This window comes from Heptranchias perlo, chromosome 17, assembly GCF_035084215.1.
Source record: "Heptranchias perlo isolate sHepPer1 chromosome 17, sHepPer1.hap1, whole genome shotgun sequence".
Lineage (NCBI taxonomy): Eukaryota > Metazoa > Chordata > Chondrichthyes > Hexanchiformes > Hexanchidae > Heptranchias > Heptranchias perlo.
Window position 1 is genome coordinate 15,319,622 of NC_090341.1, and position 17,844 is coordinate 15,337,465.

General features: G+C 42.7%; 2 protein-coding genes across 4 annotated transcripts in view; one reads left to right on the forward strand and one right to left on the reverse strand.

The window, feature by feature from the left end:
- Positions 1 to 17,844, reverse strand: part of arpc4l (actin related protein 2/3 complex, subunit 4, like) — a 449,372-nt gene that overhangs the window by 393,981 nt on the left and 37,547 nt on the right. The gene's annotated exons all lie outside the window — the stretch shown is intronic.
- LOC137334089 (NUAK family SNF1-like kinase 1) overlaps positions 10,597 to 17,844 on the forward strand; it is a 31,588-nt gene continuing 24,340 nt past the window's right edge. Inside the window, exon 1 of one of the 3 annotated variants that reach the window (XM_067998563.1) lies at positions 10,597 to 11,470. In XM_067998563.1, the coding sequence (XP_067854664.1) occupies positions 11,207 to 11,470 (264 nt within the window). In that variant the 5' untranslated portion in view covers positions 10,597 to 11,206. The remainder of the gene's footprint in view (positions 11,471 to 17,844) is intronic. The other 2 variants (XM_067998562.1, XM_067998564.1) reach the window with 2 other exon arrangements.

Sequence of the window (17,844 nt, forward strand, 5' to 3'; positions counted from 1 at the left end):
AACTTTGCTCTCCATCCAACTTGTGCTGTAACCTGCCCTGGAAGTGCTCAATGTTGACATATGGTAGCAAAGGTGCAAAAGTATTCAATTCTGTCCAGTACTAACATCAGTCATTTGATGACCCTCCGTCTTGTTGTGTGGCACTACCACCATGCGAAATGGGATAGATTCAGAACAGATCTAGCAGCTCAAAACTGGGCATCCGTGAGGCGCTGTGAGCCATCAGCAGCAGTAAAATTGCATTCCAGCACAATCTGTAACCTCATAGCCCGGCATATTCCTCACTCTACCATTACCAACAAGCCAGGGGATCAACCCTGGTTCAATGAGGAATGTAGAAGAGCATGCCAGGAGCAGCACCAGGCGTACCTAAAAATGAGGTGCCAACCTGGTGAAACTACAACTCAGGACTACATGCAATGCTATACAGCGGAAGCAACATGCTATAGACAGAGCTAAACGATTCCACAACCAACAGATCAGATCAAAGCTCTGCAATCCTGCCACATCCAGTCGTGAATGGTGGTGGACAATTAAACAACTAACGGGAGGAGGAGGCTCTGTAAACATCCCCATCCTGCAATGATGGCGGAGTCCAGCACGTGAGTGTAAAAGACAAGGCTGAAGCGTTTGCAACCATCTTCAGCCAGAAGTGTCGAGTGGATGATCCATCTCAGCCTCCTCCCGATATCCCCACCATCACAGAAGCCAGTCTTCAGCCAATTCGATTCAACTCCATGTGATATCAAGAAACAGCTGAGTGCACTGGATACAGCAAAGGCTATGGGCCCTGACAACATCCCGGCTATAGTGCTGAAGACGTGCCCCAGAACTAGCTGCGCCTCCAGCCGTGCTGTTCCAGTACAGCTACAACACTGGCATCTACCCGACAATGTGGAAAATTGCCCAGGTATGTCCTGTCCACAAAAAGCTGGACAAATCCAATCTGGCCAATTACCGCCCCCTCAGTCCACTCTCAATCATCAGCAAAGTGATGGAAGGTGTCGTCGACAGTGCTATCAAGCGACACTTACTCACCAATAACCTGCTCACCGATGCTCAGTTTGGGTTCTGCAAGAACCACTCGGCTCCAGACCCCATTACAGCCTTGGTCCAAATATGGACAAAAGAGCTGAATTCCAGAGGTGAGGTGAGAGTGACTGCCCTTGACATCAAGGCAGCATTTGACTGAGTGTGGCACCAAGGAGCCCTAGTAAAATTGAAGTCAATGGGAATCAGGGGGAAAACTCTCGAGTGGCTGGAGTCATACCTAGCACAAAAGAAGATGGTAGTGGTTGTTGGAGGCCAATCATCTCAGCCCCAGGACATTGCTGCAGGAGTTCCTCAGGGCAGTGTCCTAGGCCCAACCATCTTCAGCTGCTTCATCAATTACCTTCCCTCCATCATAAGGTCAGAAATGGGGATGTTCGCTGATGATTGCACAGTGTTCAGTTCCATTCGCAACCCCTCAAATAATGAAACAGTCCATGCCCGCATGCAGCAAGACCTGGACAACATCCAGGCTTGGGCTCATAAGTGGCAAGTAACATTCACACCAGACAAGTGCCAGACAATGACCATCTCCAACAAGAGAAAGTCTAACCACCTCCCCATGATATTCAACGGCATTACCATCGCCGAATCCCCCACCATCAACATCCTGGGGGTCACCATTGACCAGAAACTTAACTAGACCAGCCATATAAATACTGTGGCTACAAGAGCAGGTCAGAGGCTGGGTATTCTGCGGCGAGTGACTCACCTCCTGACTCCCCAAAGCCTTTCCACCATCGACAAGGCACAAGTCAGGAGTGTGATGGAATACTCTCCACTTGCCTGGATGAGTGCCGCTCCAACAACACTCAAGAAGCTTGACACCATCCAGGACAAAGCAACCCACTTGATTGGCACCCCATCCACCACCCTTAACATTCACTCCCTTCACCACCGGCGCACAGTGGCTGCCATGTGTACCATCCACAGGATGCACTGCAGCAACTTGCCAAGGCTTCTTCGACAGCACCTCCCAAATCCGTGACCTCTACCACCTAGAAAGACAAGAGCAGCAGGTACATGGGAACAACACCACATACACGTTCCCCTCCAAGTTACACACCATCCCGACTTGGAAATATATCGCCGTTCCTTCATTGTTGCTGGATCAAAATCCTGGAACTCCCTTCCTAATAGCATTGTGGGAGAACCTTCACCAGACGGACTGCAGTGGTTCAAGAAGGCGGCTCACCACCACCTTCTCAAGGGAAATTAGGGATGGGCAATAAATGCTGGCCTCACCAGTGACGCCCACATCCCATGAATGAATAAAATAAAGGAGAATTAGTCAGAATTCTAGGCGCAGAGGTCAAACTGACCAATTTGTGGCCCACTCAATTATCCATTCATGCAACTTAATTGGACAGGAAATCAGGCAAGATGCAAATTGAGCACACTTGCCCCCACAGCTGAAGTTGCTGATTTGTGCTCTTGTCACATGAAGTCCCAGGAGTGCTAAATCCTAAAATCTAGCCCATATCATTGATTAATAGCATAGTGATGAATGTTAAGTATTTCCAGCACCTTGGTTTCCTTAGTGCCTATGTATCAAAATGCATACATCTGTTAGTAATCAACTGTATTGAGTTGACTGTTTTTTGTTTGTATACTTCATGCAGAGCCAAAAGCATGCAGTTGCAGAAGCCATTGAGAGGATGGCACCTTTCTTAAAAGAGCCTATTTTTAAACTAAGAAATGCAATACAGAGAGGAAATCTGTAAACCCTGGCCAAAAATCCTACATTTTTGTCACAATGGCCGTCAGATGCATATTTATAAAATTCTGAATGCTATTGTAGCAAAGGCTGGTGCAACATGTCCATTATAAACAAGGCTTCCAAATGGAATCTAGATTATTGATTTGTCTAACTGGATGGTGTTCGTCAATAAATCTCTTCTAAGGTTCTGAGATAATATATACCTTTCTCCACCAATGTTTAGGGTTATGAATTGTGCCAATCTCACTAATGCTTTGTGGATAGCCTGCTTGAAGACTACAACAATCTAAATGCATCCAAACTGGTTTTATATCAACGTTCTGCCGTTACTGATGGGAACTTTGTGCTGGTAAAATTTTGAAGTTGACAGCTTGCTTAGTCAGTTGATGCTGTACAGTTCAGTTTATGTGATACAGAACCAAGCCTTTCCCAATAGAGAGAGAAGGATCCATATAAGCCAGCAATGTTAAAACACCATTCAGGTTTGTACAAGCGGGCTGAGCACTCAGTTTGCCCACAGCCAGTAGAAACTAGCGGGTGCTATCACCGATAGCAGCTGTTAAGATTGCTGTACTGATATTACTACCTCTGGCAATTACGGGAAAAAAATAGATTTTGATGACGTTCTCCGCACTGCCGGAGGCTATAACGCTGTCTCATTTACCTAACAATGCTGCTTAAGTCGGGCTGATGGTGGTGGTAGCACTGTAATGTAGTTGAGAACTCTGTGCTGAGAATAGACTCAGTTGTCTAGGACCACACTGTGGAATTCCCTCCCTAAACCCTTCCACCGCCCATTCCTCCTTTAAGAAGCTTTTTAAAACCCATCTCTTTGACCAAGCTTTTGGCCATCCATTCTAATATCTCCTTTATTCTTGTCTAATTACACCTCTGCTGAGTGCCTTAGGACATTTTTCTATGTTAAAGGTGCTATATAAATTGTTGGTGTTGTATTATTGTTTGTGGTGTTGGTGCTGGTGTCTTGTGGTTCTATATTTAATCCATGTCCACTGAATTCCTAATCTCTGCTCTATTGTGTGCAGGGGCATTGAGTGGAAGCCTGGTATATCCCTACAGGATGGAGGAAAAATTGGAGAGGAACTCGATGCTGGACACTTGCATATTATCAAACAACTGCTGACAACAACGTTGACATTGGTGGAGATCTGAAAACAGACTTCCCATCTGCTCTCTGACCTCAACTCCTGTGAGGTAAGGCAATATCACAGCAAAATAAAGAAGCAAATTCATTTAAAAAAGAGGTGCACATATTCTCACCAATAAATAATGTGTCCTATTTTCCTCCATTCTCTCTTGCTGCATCCTCTATAGCCACAAAGGTACAGCACCAGTTCTATTACACCATCAATTCTGGTGTATGACAGGCAAAGTGATTTTTTTGCATATAGTAAAATGGTATAACAGTAGCGAGCAGCTGGATACAACTGTACCAAAGGCGGTGTCTCATGAATTCAACATTTACGCTTGCTGGGATCACAGGAAAAATTGGAGAAATTGTATCAGACTACCAAATGATAAGGCACAATTTCCATAGCCCAGTGGATGTACCAACATCCCTGATTCAGCAGGTGGTGTATTTAAACTATACAAGTGATAGAGTTCCAGTTTAAACTGTCTGTGAGAGTATTTGACAGGCAAGAGAAGCAATGTGTGAAGCTTTGTCACTGGTGTTCCATAGGGATTTTTTGATTTAATTTCTAAACTGATGTTATGTTAAAACACTTAACATGCTAGCATCAAATTCTTCTCTTTGCTAATTTTAATGAAGGCATTTTATTCTGAATGCCTCTCATAATGTATCAGAGAGAGGAATTTCATATGAGCTGTTAACAGTCGGTATGATAACATCACCTACAGTAGTTTCTAGCCTGTAATGTTGAAGTGTAAGTGCAGCAACTGTTGTGTTTCTGACATAAACAGGGAGGTCTGGGTTAAGCACCAACAACTTCTGTGGCGCTGATCCAGTCATAATCATTTTGAAGGTTCGACCGTCCAACCACATCTCCAATGTTAGATAGTAGGTCAGGGTATTCATTGCACGGCTTTTGGACCAAATGGGGCCCTTGCTATCTAGACTCTGTTGTGCTACTCGGCAAGACTTGGACCCACCTGCTGTTTTGCCGCTGCCAGTCCCACTGCCAACATGAATGGAGAGACACAGGGATGTCATTGCACTTTAGAGTTGTCAGCAGCAGCATCAGAAACAGCAGATGGGGTTGGATCATGCTGAGGGTCTACAAGAGAGGCTCAAAGCAGTACCTTCTTAATATGAAGGTGAATTCTTTCACTGGTGACCACTGGATATATTAAGACAACTAGTTTAACTTAGTTTGTGTGCAAAGAGTGGAAACTGAAATTAAAATTTGTTCAGAAAATCTAAGCAGTTTAGAAAAACACAAGCAATTGTGGCCACATGTGCAGGAGTCTGAAAATATTTCTAAGGTCCCAGAAAATGATTATGATCTGGATGAGGATCAACTTACTTCTATTTTTGGTCCCCTTTATACTCTCTGGGCTATTTTCTTCAGTAAACAAATATTTTTGGTTGCTACTCTTATCATCTTAATCTTGTATTTTGTCTTTTAAAACTTCTTCATCTTTTTACTATGTCTTCCCTTCCCCTAATCTTTTTACTTTCCAATTCAAAGCATCTTTATTTCTAAAGTTTCAGTTTTCTTTTATCTTCATCTGTTTCCTCCCCCCATTTGAACAGAATCAAACTGTCTCTTGATTCTTACTTGTATCTCCTTTTGATTTAACTTTTTCTTCATTGTTTTATTTTTGAGTTTTTGAATTGTCCTTTTTTTTCATTTACAGAATGTATTTCCTGACCTGCTTCCCTTTCTTCCACATTGTATGCTTATCTAAGTGTGCTAAAGTTATCTAAAGTAAACTAGCCTCATCAAAGTAGATATTTCACCTGGAGGGCAGGGAACTGTTTACTAGTCTATTTGAAAGGAAGACAGTAAATTACTTCAGATGGCTTTATTTTAAAAAGAACTCAGAGGCATTACACTTCACCAAAATCTTGATTATAGCAGACAGCTTTTGGACAAGTCACTGTTAGAAAGAAAAAAGACTTGTATTTATATAAGACCTTTCATGACCTCAGGACGTCCCAAAGCACTTTACAGCCAATGAAGAACTTTTGAGATGTAGTCACTGTTATAACGTAGGAAACACTGCAACCAATTTTCACACAGCAAGATCCCACAAACAGCAATATGATAATGACCAGATAATCTGTTTTTAATTGTTGGTTGAGGGATAAATATTGGCCAGGACACTGGGAAGGACTCCCCTGCTCTTGTTCAAAATAGTGCCATGGGATCTATTTACAGCCACCTGAGAGGACAGATAGGGCCTCAGTTTAATGTCTCATCTGAAAGGCAGCACCTACTGACAGTGCAGCACTCCCTCAGTACTGTACTGGAGTGACAGCCTAGATTTTGTCCTTAAGTCTCATGGAGTGGGACTTGAACCCACAACCTTCCTGGTTTTTGAATTGAATTGTCCTTTTTTCTCATTTACAGAATTTTTTTCCTGACCTGCTTCCTTTCTTCCCATTGAATGCTCATTGTGTGCTAAATTTATCTAAGCTGTTGGGGATTGTGGCCCTTGACCAACAGTTAGTGAGTACTCCTGGAGTAGGCCACACATATTTTGAATCCATCGGTCTGTGTGGCTTTCAACTGTACTGAATGCTGGAGCAAGGAATGGTATTCCTCGGTCAGTAAACAGGGTTAGAATGTTATCAGGCAAATTTTCCTGTTCCTGCATCTGGGCACAGCGCAGTAGAAAATCGGGTGGGGAAGGTTATCAGTCCCTTTAAATTAATGTATGTAAAATCAGATGGGCTTCCTTATGAGCATGTGATCCTCCCTGTCCGAATATCATCCATGTGCTGCGGCCAGGTCATTAAATATGCATAGGCACAGAAACGGGAGAAAATTTACCCCATATGTGACTCTGCATAAAACTAAGGCTGCTGATTGTGACAAGTAGGGCTAAGCTTTCTTTATGATTCTAATTCTTTTTCATCTGCTTTTCTGGCCACTTTTACCAATTGTTTATTTCAGCATAGTTTGGATTTGAATACCAACCTGAAGAGCTGAACGCTCTTGGATGTACAACATGGCTGTCAGTGTTTCTTGACAGATTTCTCTTTCAGATGGGAAATAAATTATTCTGTAGGGAGTTTTAAGCAGAGAAAGCCAGATGGTCTCATTTTCACTTTCCCCACCCCATGGTGGAATGTCTTGTAATTGATGATCTATCCGGTGACTTGGCTGAGATCTAACAGAACATATCCAACTGAGGCAGGCGATGAGTGACAGGTAGTCCTGGGACTCATGGTTATGAAATTTACTCTACTGAGGTCCATGAATATGAAAGGGACCCTTGGGACCAGCAGTGATAAAACCCACCCAGCTGAAACAAGCAGATGTGAAAGACATGTAGCCCTGGCACTTGTTCTGATAAAACTTAACAAACCAAAGCATATGTGACTCATAGTTGTAATTTTCTCAATGGGAACGCACATTCAACTGTTTCAAATATTGGGTCAATACATAAAGACACTGTGTTCTAAACACTATAGAAAATATATTTTGGAATCAAATATACTTTTAGCGTACATCTGTGGGAGATTTTGAAATGGAAATCCATTGAAAAAATATCTTCAAAATATTTTTAAGCATCAATTTTTAATATACTTCAAAATACTTTTTCAATTTGCTCTCTCTTCATAGAAATAGATTACAGTCACATTCATTTAATGCATACCCAGTTTGAATACATCACTGCCTATAGCATACGGATTTAAATGCCCAAAGATTGTGTGCAGAGTTACTCAATGGTAATACCATTCAACTAAGTGAATAGATTACCCGTTTTACAATGGGCTGCAACAATCAAAGTTTGTTTAGCTCATCTCAGATAAGCCATTCCTGAAATCTGTGGTTGAGTCATCAGCCCTTTAATATTGCCCTACAATCTTTTTCTTGATTCTCCAGTCATTGAATATCAAGAAACCCAAATGTCCAAATTGTTAAAAGATAAAAATTTTTAAAGTTCTACACTGTGTCTAAGGATGTATGAAGATTATGGGGCTATCATGCGTATACAGTAACTTCTGGGAGATTGTTGAAATAAAGTGAAATGATTTTGGATGGCTAGATGAGAGGAAGAATTCCACAATTTCTAACAGTAAGACATTGGACTTTGCTGGCAAGAAACAGGAAATGATTCAATTGCCAGCCAGAGACTGTCAGTTATAAGTTTATTCATTTCAGTAGGTTAGTTCATATTTATTTCATTCATATCTTGGAACAATAACACTTATAACTTCACCTATGTACAACCATTCATTTTAAATTAAACATGATGACTTGTCATCTATTGAATGTGTGGAATAGAAAGGAAGAACTTGCAATTATATAGCACCTTTCACAGCCTCAGGATATCCCAAAGTACTTCACAGCCGATTAAGTACTTTATTTTTGAAGTGTATTCACCATAATATAGATAAAGGCAAAAGCCAATTTTAAAACAGCGATGTCCCACAAACAGCATTGTAACATATGACCACATAATCTGTTTTAGTGGTGCTGGTTGAGGGATAAATGTTGGAGAGGACATTGGGAGAAATTCCCTGCTCTTTGGACTTTTACTTAAGATATTTTCCTCATGCTCATTGACAATGACTGTAAGCGAGCCTTGCTCACCACAAACCCAAAGTGTGCCTTCACTCCCAATATCTGGGTTGTTGTAGTGAGGTCAGCGATCGAACATAAACCCTTGTCACTGTATTCAGTTTAATGGATCTATCACATAACCACGCATGATCTCTGTGATTTTGGAAAGCAGTAGAATAAACATTCCATCAGGCTGTGTCTTAGGTTGTAAACTACAGAATGAGCAATAAATGGGTAAGTAAACAGGAGCAAAGACAAACTGTAAATTTACAGTAATGTACAGAACATAACTAATCCTCTTCAAAATATAGAAAACGACAAACAATCACGTCTCACAGCAAAACTGGACCTGAGACTTGAGCCCCAACTTTAACTCGGGGTGAGTAACGAGCATGGGACAGCGGGGCAAGCGTCAGGCTCTCCCCACCTCGCCTATGCCATTTTAACTCCTGGGCCTCATTTAAATACACCAGGCCCGAATTCCACCCGAACCTGGTGTCAAAGACGTGAGGCTGGCGGGCAGGAGCCAGGCGAGCACAGCAGGAGCCACTGCTGGGGACCTGTGGGAACGGTCCCCGGAACTAAGGTAAGCGGACTATGAGTGGATCGTGGTCAGGAAGGAGAAGGGAAACCAGGCGAGGCCTAAAATGTTCCTTCCCAGCCCACAAGGAAACCTGAAAGTAATAAATAAACTCACCTTCTCAGCCCTTTTCTGCACCAGGCCTGACCTCGCTGAAATCATTAAAATGCCTCTCAGACCCCGGTTCTGCATTTCAAAATGGACCTGTTAAAATGGCGTGGGGCACGAGTATAACATGGACAAGGTGACTGCCACACTGCCGATATTTTAACCCCTTACATGCCCTGTTCTTGTTGGGCGTGAGCGGGTAAAATCAGGCCTTAGGTCCTAGACTATAATTTTACATGGCTTTTGCTGCTAACCCCACCCCCCACCATGGGATAACTTGCCTCTCCGTCTTCGATGGCTTCGGAAAGACTGCTGACTTGGGAGAAAACTGTTTGAGATATACTTTCTAAGTCCTTTGAAGTTCAACTAGTGAACAAAAGAAATCGAATATATTTCAGGCTGTCAAACATCCTCAGGATGTCATAGAAAATGCCTGAGCTGCCCAGATACTGTCCAAGGTGATAACGTAGGAGTCTGCCCAGTTTAAGTCTATGTGTAAACAGCTTACTGGAAATGTTTGCAAGCAAACCCCATCAAAAAGCCAGGATAGATCTCCACCTACCTAACTGCTGCTGGAACAAACCAATTGGCAGCCCATCTTGAAAGGAATGAATAAATCAAGCAAGTAAGCAATGATACAAATTATGGTATTTACATATTAATATCTCCCTAATACCTGCAAGAGATATATGTTCTTTTCCCTGGGCTGTTGGGTATTAAACAGACTAGCTTTTTTTTAAGTGAATCTGGTTGGAACTCCGAATGTACCATAATAATTAAAACATTACAAAAAATACACGCTGGACAAAACAATGCATTGTGTCACAGGGCAAGTTACCCGAATAGGCTCAAGGTGCCAAGCTATCTAAAAGCTTTCTATGCCTGGGTCTGTGAGAGAGGCCTCACCAAATCTTTGTTGGACCATTTAATGATGCTCAATCCACAGTGGGTTAAATGAAATTTTCACCGTTCATCCCAGTTACACATGGATTTGGCTGTTTGAGAAGGAGAGGCGCTTTGTGGTTGGCCGATTGTCTATTGTCCCCATTTTCGAATTCATGTTGGACCAAACTAACCAAAATAAAAAATCAGGAGTGCAGGATTGGAGGAAATTAAACATGATGAAAAATAATTAACTCTTTTTGAGCAAAGAGGGAAATATATCGAAATGAGACATAAGTTATAAAAACAGGGGGAAAAAACTTTTTTGGGGAGGTGAGGGATGACTGAAAATCAAGGAAATAAAAAAGAGAAACAGAAGTATCAGAGAAAGAGAGAGGGAGCTGCGAAGGGGGCGTGTGAAGCTAATGAGACCTGTTGACGAATATGGGATGAATGAAGTCAGCATCTTGCAGGCAGTGTGACTGGGAGATAAACAGTGACAGGCACAGAGACTAGAGGAGCGAGGCCGACAAACAGGTGGCGATAGAATTAGATAGAGAGGCTGGAACAGATAAAAGAGGCGGGGACACGGGTCGAGAGGCAGACGTAGGCAAGATAAAGGGCAGGATGGAAAGGGACAGAGAGAGAGACGGTGTCGTGTGGCGTTATCTAGAGACAGGGGGTGTGAGAGAGGAGATATTTCACAGGAGCTGCTGTGACCGAGGTATCTGGAATGCCAGCGTCTGAAGGCCGATTCACTGGAGCGCTGGCAGTTGCAGACTTGTCTTTGAGCGCTGATTTCTGACCCGGCTAGAGATAAAGTTAGAGGTGATGGCTGAAGACAGATTCTATCTTATTGCGACTGTTTGAAAGTTAGGTTTCGTCCGGGGCGTTTACGGAAGGCTGTCTGACTTCATTTAATCACAAGGCTGCAGCATTTCACCCGATCCTACTGTGATCATTTTCAGTTCAGGCTTAGACTTGTTTGAATTTTGATCTTCGTGACTTTTTGAGTTCTTCTTGACCCTACAAGCTTTGGTTGGTTGCATCCAGCTGTCCATGGGGACTCCCCGAGGGGGAGCCAACCTGATCCGTGCCGAAGACCCTCTGAACCTTTAACCGATTGATTCCCTTGATCCGAAGAGGTTGATGAGAGCAGATGGAGGGCGCGATAAGGAAAACATGAAGAAAGAAAAGTGTCAGGAAGGCAAGATGGTAACAAGGGAGAGATACGACTGCCCGGAGGAGCAGGACTGGGAAGAGACGTCTACTCCCGGCAGCAAATTCTGTCAACCTGTAAAGAAACACCAGCACAAACACAACCTGAAGCACAGGTACCAGATTCTGCAGACCCTGGGCAAGGGAACCTATGGGAAAGTCAAGAAAGCACAGGAGAGAGCCACTGGCAGGACAGTAAGTAGGACTGGGTGCCTCATAATCTCACCAAAATAACCTTTGGGTAAATTTGGATACAGAATCTCTTATTGATAAACTGCCTTAGATGGGGTGAGCTATAACACAGTTATTCCATTTTTTCTTGAGGGATTGGAGACTGTGCATATATCGTAACTCTGAAGTATTGTGAAGAGAGGGTTGCCAGTTACTGTGAAAGTATTGCGCTGTAGTTTGTTGGGATTTAGTGCAAGCACGGATTCCAAAACTCTGGGATGCCGAGTGCAAGTATTAAAGGTTAAGAACACGCTTTTTAGGGTTAGTCAACCAAATGAAAATTGAACCAATAAGATACATTTTAAGCACAGGGGATGCAAATAGTTTCCAAATAGGTAAATATATAATCTATTTCCAAATACTTCTGTGCAATTTAAATTTACTGGGATGGTATAACAGGACAAGTGACCATAATTCGAGATAGATATCTGGATGCAGTTGGTATTCGGATGGTATTTTTCTGTAAACATTTTTTTCTGATATTTGTGAATCACCTAGGGACATTTTTCTATGTTAAAAGCTTTATATAGATGCAGGTAGTTGTTATTGTTGGGTAGTTAGTGTGAGATCATTGTAATTTGCATCCCTGCCTTTGTTAAATAGAAGCCTATAGCCAGACCTCATTAGAGCAGATCAAGCTTAATGTCCCAAAGTCAACCAGGACCCCAAACAATCCCATTTCTTACAGCTCTGTTCGCATTTACATATATTTTATCTTTTTCATGTCAATCTTCTTGCCTTTCCTCCTGAAAGCTGCATGCTGGCGTATGGTGCCATGGGTACTGGATGCCATTTGTGCATTTAGGGGTAGAAATTCGTCTGTGCCCATTATACATAACAACATAAGAAATAGGAGCAGAAGTAGGCTATACGGCCCCTGGAGCCTACACCACCATTTAATAAGATCATGGCTGATCTTCAACCTCAACTCCACTTTCCCGCCCGATCCCCATATCCCTTGATTCCCTTAGAGTCCAAAAATTTATCGATCTTAATCTTGAGTATACTCAATGATTGAGCATACACAGCCCTCTGGGGTAGAAAATTCCAAAGATTCACAACTTTCTGAGTGAAGAAATCCCTCCACATCTCAGTCCTAATCACCCATCCCTTATCCTGAGACTATGTCCCCAGTTCTAAACTCTCCCGCCAGGGGAAACAGCCTCTCCGCATCTACCCTGTCAAGCCCTCTAAGAATTTTATACGTTTCAATGAGATCAGCTCTCATTCTTCTAAACTCCAGAGAATATAGACTCAGCGCTGTACAGGCAGCATGTGCCCCAAATGAGAGGCCCAAGGCCAGCCCGAATTTGGGCCTCATTAGCATTTTATGCGCGAGTTGCCGGCGCCTGTCACCCCTCCATAGGCACTTTGTGTATTGAAGATGCCGAATGTCGGGCCGTTTGCCTCGAAGGTAAGTTCTAGGAGGGGGGTTGGGGTTGATGGTGGTGACTGTGGAGTCAGGCGAGCATTCCTGCTGCTCCTGGCTCCTCAGGAAGGTTTTTTTTATTTTAAATTTTTAAAAATTACTTTTCGTTGGCAGCTTCAGGGGCCGCTGAAGAACAGACGCCTAAAGTTGGGCTCTGTGAATTTAGCAGTGGCCCAAACGCATTTGCAGATTGGGCATGGACCGCCCCATTGCTAAATTTGTCATCATTGTGCCTGTTTTATGCACAAAAAAATGGGCACAACACATACCAATTTCTACCCCTTAGTGTCTACAGACTATTTTATTACACGGCCATTACGACTGAGGCCAATCCTGATTTCACCCATTGTATTCACACACACCGTGAGGACTGCAGGATAGTGATCAGGAACTCGAACCCAAGCCAATTTCTCCCACCCTATCCCAGTATCAACTGCATTGCCCCTGCTGCCACCACAGCTATTTAGCACAGATTGGTTGCACTTTACTTCATCTAAATTAGGGTGGATTATGGGTTTAGTTTGGAGAACTATTAAGGAATGTATTAGTGTGATGATAGGAGAATGAAAAGCACACGCATGTTAACCTGAGTGTAAGTAAAAGGGAAGCTCAGTCTGTTTTACTACCAATATATCTACGTACATCAATGTATGTTTTTGGAACTAGCAATAATGAAAGCACTGGAAACCAATTTTGTGCCTATGTACAATCATGTCTTAGTCAGTTGTCAACATTACACAAATTCTAGATGTGAGAGTTTCAATTGCAAGCCTGAAATGTCATGAAGTTATGAGAGGATTGAATAATTACTCAAAGAGTCCAATATTAATCAACATAATCAGATGACAATCCAGTCAATAGATTTAGGTACAGATCAATTCAATCACATATTAGTCAATGTGATTAGTTACCAATCAATACAGTGAACGCAATCCAGTGTCTGGTGCCAGTTAGATATAATTTAGTGGAATTGCACCCTGTCTGTCAGCAAAATATCAAATGGAGATTCTACTTAGGCAGGTAATTATATCCTTAATGGTTATTTTAAAAATTGCCTAGTTAAGAAGATAACGTATAAAAAGGTACATGGGCAAATGCTTCTTTAGAAACAAGTTTGATTTTGAATCTACTTATGAGTTTTTTTTCAGTCTCAGTGATTTAAAACACTGCAATTCATCAGACAGTAAACATTATCCTCAGTCCCAGTGATGCCAAGCCAAATTTGTTAATAGTTTCCTCAGTCCCAGCATTGCCTGATACTCCAATCCACCACCCAAGGTTCAGGTGAAGCTCCTACGTCCTATTTCCCAGAACTGCCTGATACCCTAACTGATAATGATTGGGCCAAGGATATTCCCTGAGGAATTCCTGCAGTAATGTCCTGGGGCTGAGGTAGTTGTGATAGGGTATTAAGTATTTATCTTACTCGTTGACACTCCAGAGCCCTTTTCATCTTGCCCACTGTTGATCACTTGTCCGCCACTGTTTACCTTTAACTAAACACCTGTAGCACGAGCTCCAAAACATTGAGAAATTCATAATTCTTTTGTGAATGGACTAACATTTTGCTGCAAAATTTGGTTCACTAATCAGACATAGTCACACGATTAGAATTGATGTTGCAGTATTTATTCAGGTGTGCCTGAAATATTTCTATTGTCCTTTTCACTGGCCTGAACAAGAATGGAGCTTCAACATCATCGCAGACTTCTTTGAAAAGTCATAAAGAACATGCTTAGTAGCACCTCAGATTTATAAGGCTTCCCACATCACAACTCAGCTATGCTCCTAGTGCCAGGCTGTCTCAGTACAATGTTGATTTCAACAGGAACAACAACACTAGTTAATATTTCTGGACTCTGTCAGTTTCCATATATCTATACAAGGTTAATTTACACAGGAACCGCATTCCTCACATTCCGTCAAACAATATTGCGTTATTTTCGGAAACTCTATTCCAGTAAAATTTGCTAAAAATGGATCAGGGGTGGGAATATTTCCAGATTTGCTTTAAAAGCTCTGGATTGAAGCCAATGTCTCCAAGCTGCCAGCCTGTCCTCAGGGATGGTTATCTCTTGCAGTTTCAATCCTCAGGGATTGATATTTCCTCCAGCCTCAGTTCTCACTGTTAGCCTGTCTATCATCCTCAGTCCTTATGGCTAGTATTGCTTCCAACCTGTCTGGCTGGCTGGTATCTCTTGGAACTTCATTTCCCAGGACTGGAATCCCTAAAAGCCTTAGTCATCATAGCAGATGTGTCTCCCAGCCTGTCTTAAAAGCTAATGACTCTTTAACCTCATTTACTGGAACCATGGGCCTATAAATTCGGCCGCAGAGTGCCCGTTCTTCGACTGACCCCCAATCCTCCGACCACCTGGCCCCCTCTCCTGATCCTGATTATCAACCCCTTCCGTCCTGTTCTTCCCTCCCAACTCCTAATCACCCAACCACCAGCCTCCTATCCTTCTCCCCCAGCCTCCGACACCTGGCCTCTGATCCCAGTTCTCAGCTTCACTTACCTGAGGGCCGCTGCAACACTAGCAGCAGCCGGATCTTGGTCTCCTCTTTGCCAGCTGGCTATTGCACCACACTGGCTTCATTGTAATGAGGACCGAGGCCCATTCAGGATGCCTCGGGCCTCACTATTCAGGTGCAGGGCATGTACATGGTCTATGATCCCTTAATAGCCTGAGACCTTATGGCTGGTAATATTTCTCAGCCTATCCTAGAATCTCCTCCAACCTCAGTTCTTGGGGCTCCTATCTCTCCCATCCTGTCCTCAAGACTTGTAACTTTCCTAACCTCATCCCCAATTTGGTATTGTTTAAAACCTCAAGTATCAGAGCTCACAGTGATCTCTACGAGCTTCTAGTTAGTCATTTAGTGCATTCCCAGTCTAGGGTCAGCCATTTTTCTTTTTCTCCATCTGGGTTCAATTGCTCTGTTCAACAGCCTGGGATCAATCATTTGTAGTGCATAATGGTGGGTGTGTGAAATTTTTACTGCTACAATGGAACCTCAATTATCTGCAGTCCCATTATTCACACTAGAATTTTCCACGGAAATTTTCATGGGAGTTGGGAGGCCAGCAGGAGTTGGGCCTTAGTTTTGCATAAGCCAGCTAGCATGCAATTGAGTATTTTAAATCGATTTTTCACAGACTATGGTCTCTTGATCCAGTAGGATAAGTAATTGTAATCTGGATATTCAGTCCCTGGTAGAATTTACATCTCTGATATTTAGTTTCAAATTCAGACACCAGCAAGAGTTAGGGTTTCAAAAGCTGGTAGTGATGGGAGAAATTTGAAGTGACAAATTAAAAGTATAGCGCAAAAGGATTATTGGCATTACGTGAAGTGTATTGGCTTAAGTGCATTTCTTTCCTATAGTATCTTAGAATCAATACTATAAATTAGGCCAGTGATTATCTTCCCTCTCATCCTGATGGGATTGTTTAGTCCTGCACCTGTAGTCAATTCAAACTGCAAGAATGGACTCCCATTGCTAAATTGAGCCACATTAGCCCTCTATGCTACAGGTGTGGGCAAGCCCGCACATTGGGCCAACTCACCCCATTTCTCCCATTATCAGAAAATCAGGGCTTATGTACAATAATGGTATGCGTAAGGGCATAGTTTTTTGTTTCATAGTAGACTCAGTCAACTTATGAAAATGGCCTTTCTGCTATGACAATGAGAAAAGTGATGGGAGAAAGTCATAACCATGACAGCCGTTTTGGCCATGTTATACTGCAGTTGTAGTATTTGTTGTAGTCCTCTAGCCCTTCCCCACTCCCGTACTCTCCATGCCTCTGACTCCAACCTCATGTGTGTCCCCCTCTCCCTTTGCCTCACTATTGGTGGCCATGCCTTCAGCCACCTAGGTCTCACTCTCTGGAATTCGCTCCCTAAAGTCCTCCATCTCACCACCTCCATTTTTCCTTTAAGACCCCCCTTTAAACACACATCTTTTAAGATTTTGGTCACTCCTCCTGATCTCTCTTTCCTTACATCTGTGAGACGTCTTAGGTTGTTTTCCTACAATAAAAGTGCTATATAAGTGCAAGTTGCTGTTGTTGATGCATAAAATTCCATTACACCAACAACAATAACAACAACTTGCATTTATATAGTGCCTTTAACATAGTAAAGCGCCTCAAGGCACTTCACAGGAACGTTATCAAACAAAATTTGACACCGAGCCACATAAGAAGATATTAAGGCAGGTGACCAAAAGCTTGGTCAAAGAGGTAGGTTTTAAGGAGCGTCCTAGATGAGGAGAGAGATGTAGTGAGTGGAGAGGTTTAGGGAGGGAATTCCAGAGCTTAGGGCCTAGGCAGCTGAAGACATGGCCACTAATCAGGGATGCACAAGAGGCAAAAATTGGAGGACCGCAGAGATCGCGGAGGGTTATAGGGCTGGAGGAAATTATAGAGATAGATACACCAACACAAGTTACAGTATAACTGGAGTATTAGAGTTTTTCTGTTACAAAGGCCAGAAGAACAGGCTTATTTCCACCAATATAAAGTCACAGAAATGCTTTCCAGAACTCTCAACCTACGATTACCCAGAGTCCTATCATTCCAACTAAATTGGAATAAGGGCTGAGCTAAAATAGTTGATCTACTAAAGTGAAGTAAATAGCCTGAAAGCACTTTGATTGAAGTACAGTATTTGCTAATTGCATACCACGGATGACTCAGTAGCTAATGTAATTGCTATCCACACATTATGGATAGCTCAGTGCTTGCTGTAGCGTCACCTGTACTTTGCAGATACCTTACCTAAGTGGCTGACTGGTGCTATACCATTTCCAGGGGTCCTTTTACTGCCCTTAGTAGCTGACTGCTGATTAGGTTGCTGTGCGCCTGAGAAAATTGACCGCTCTCAGTTGGGTCCCAATTTCA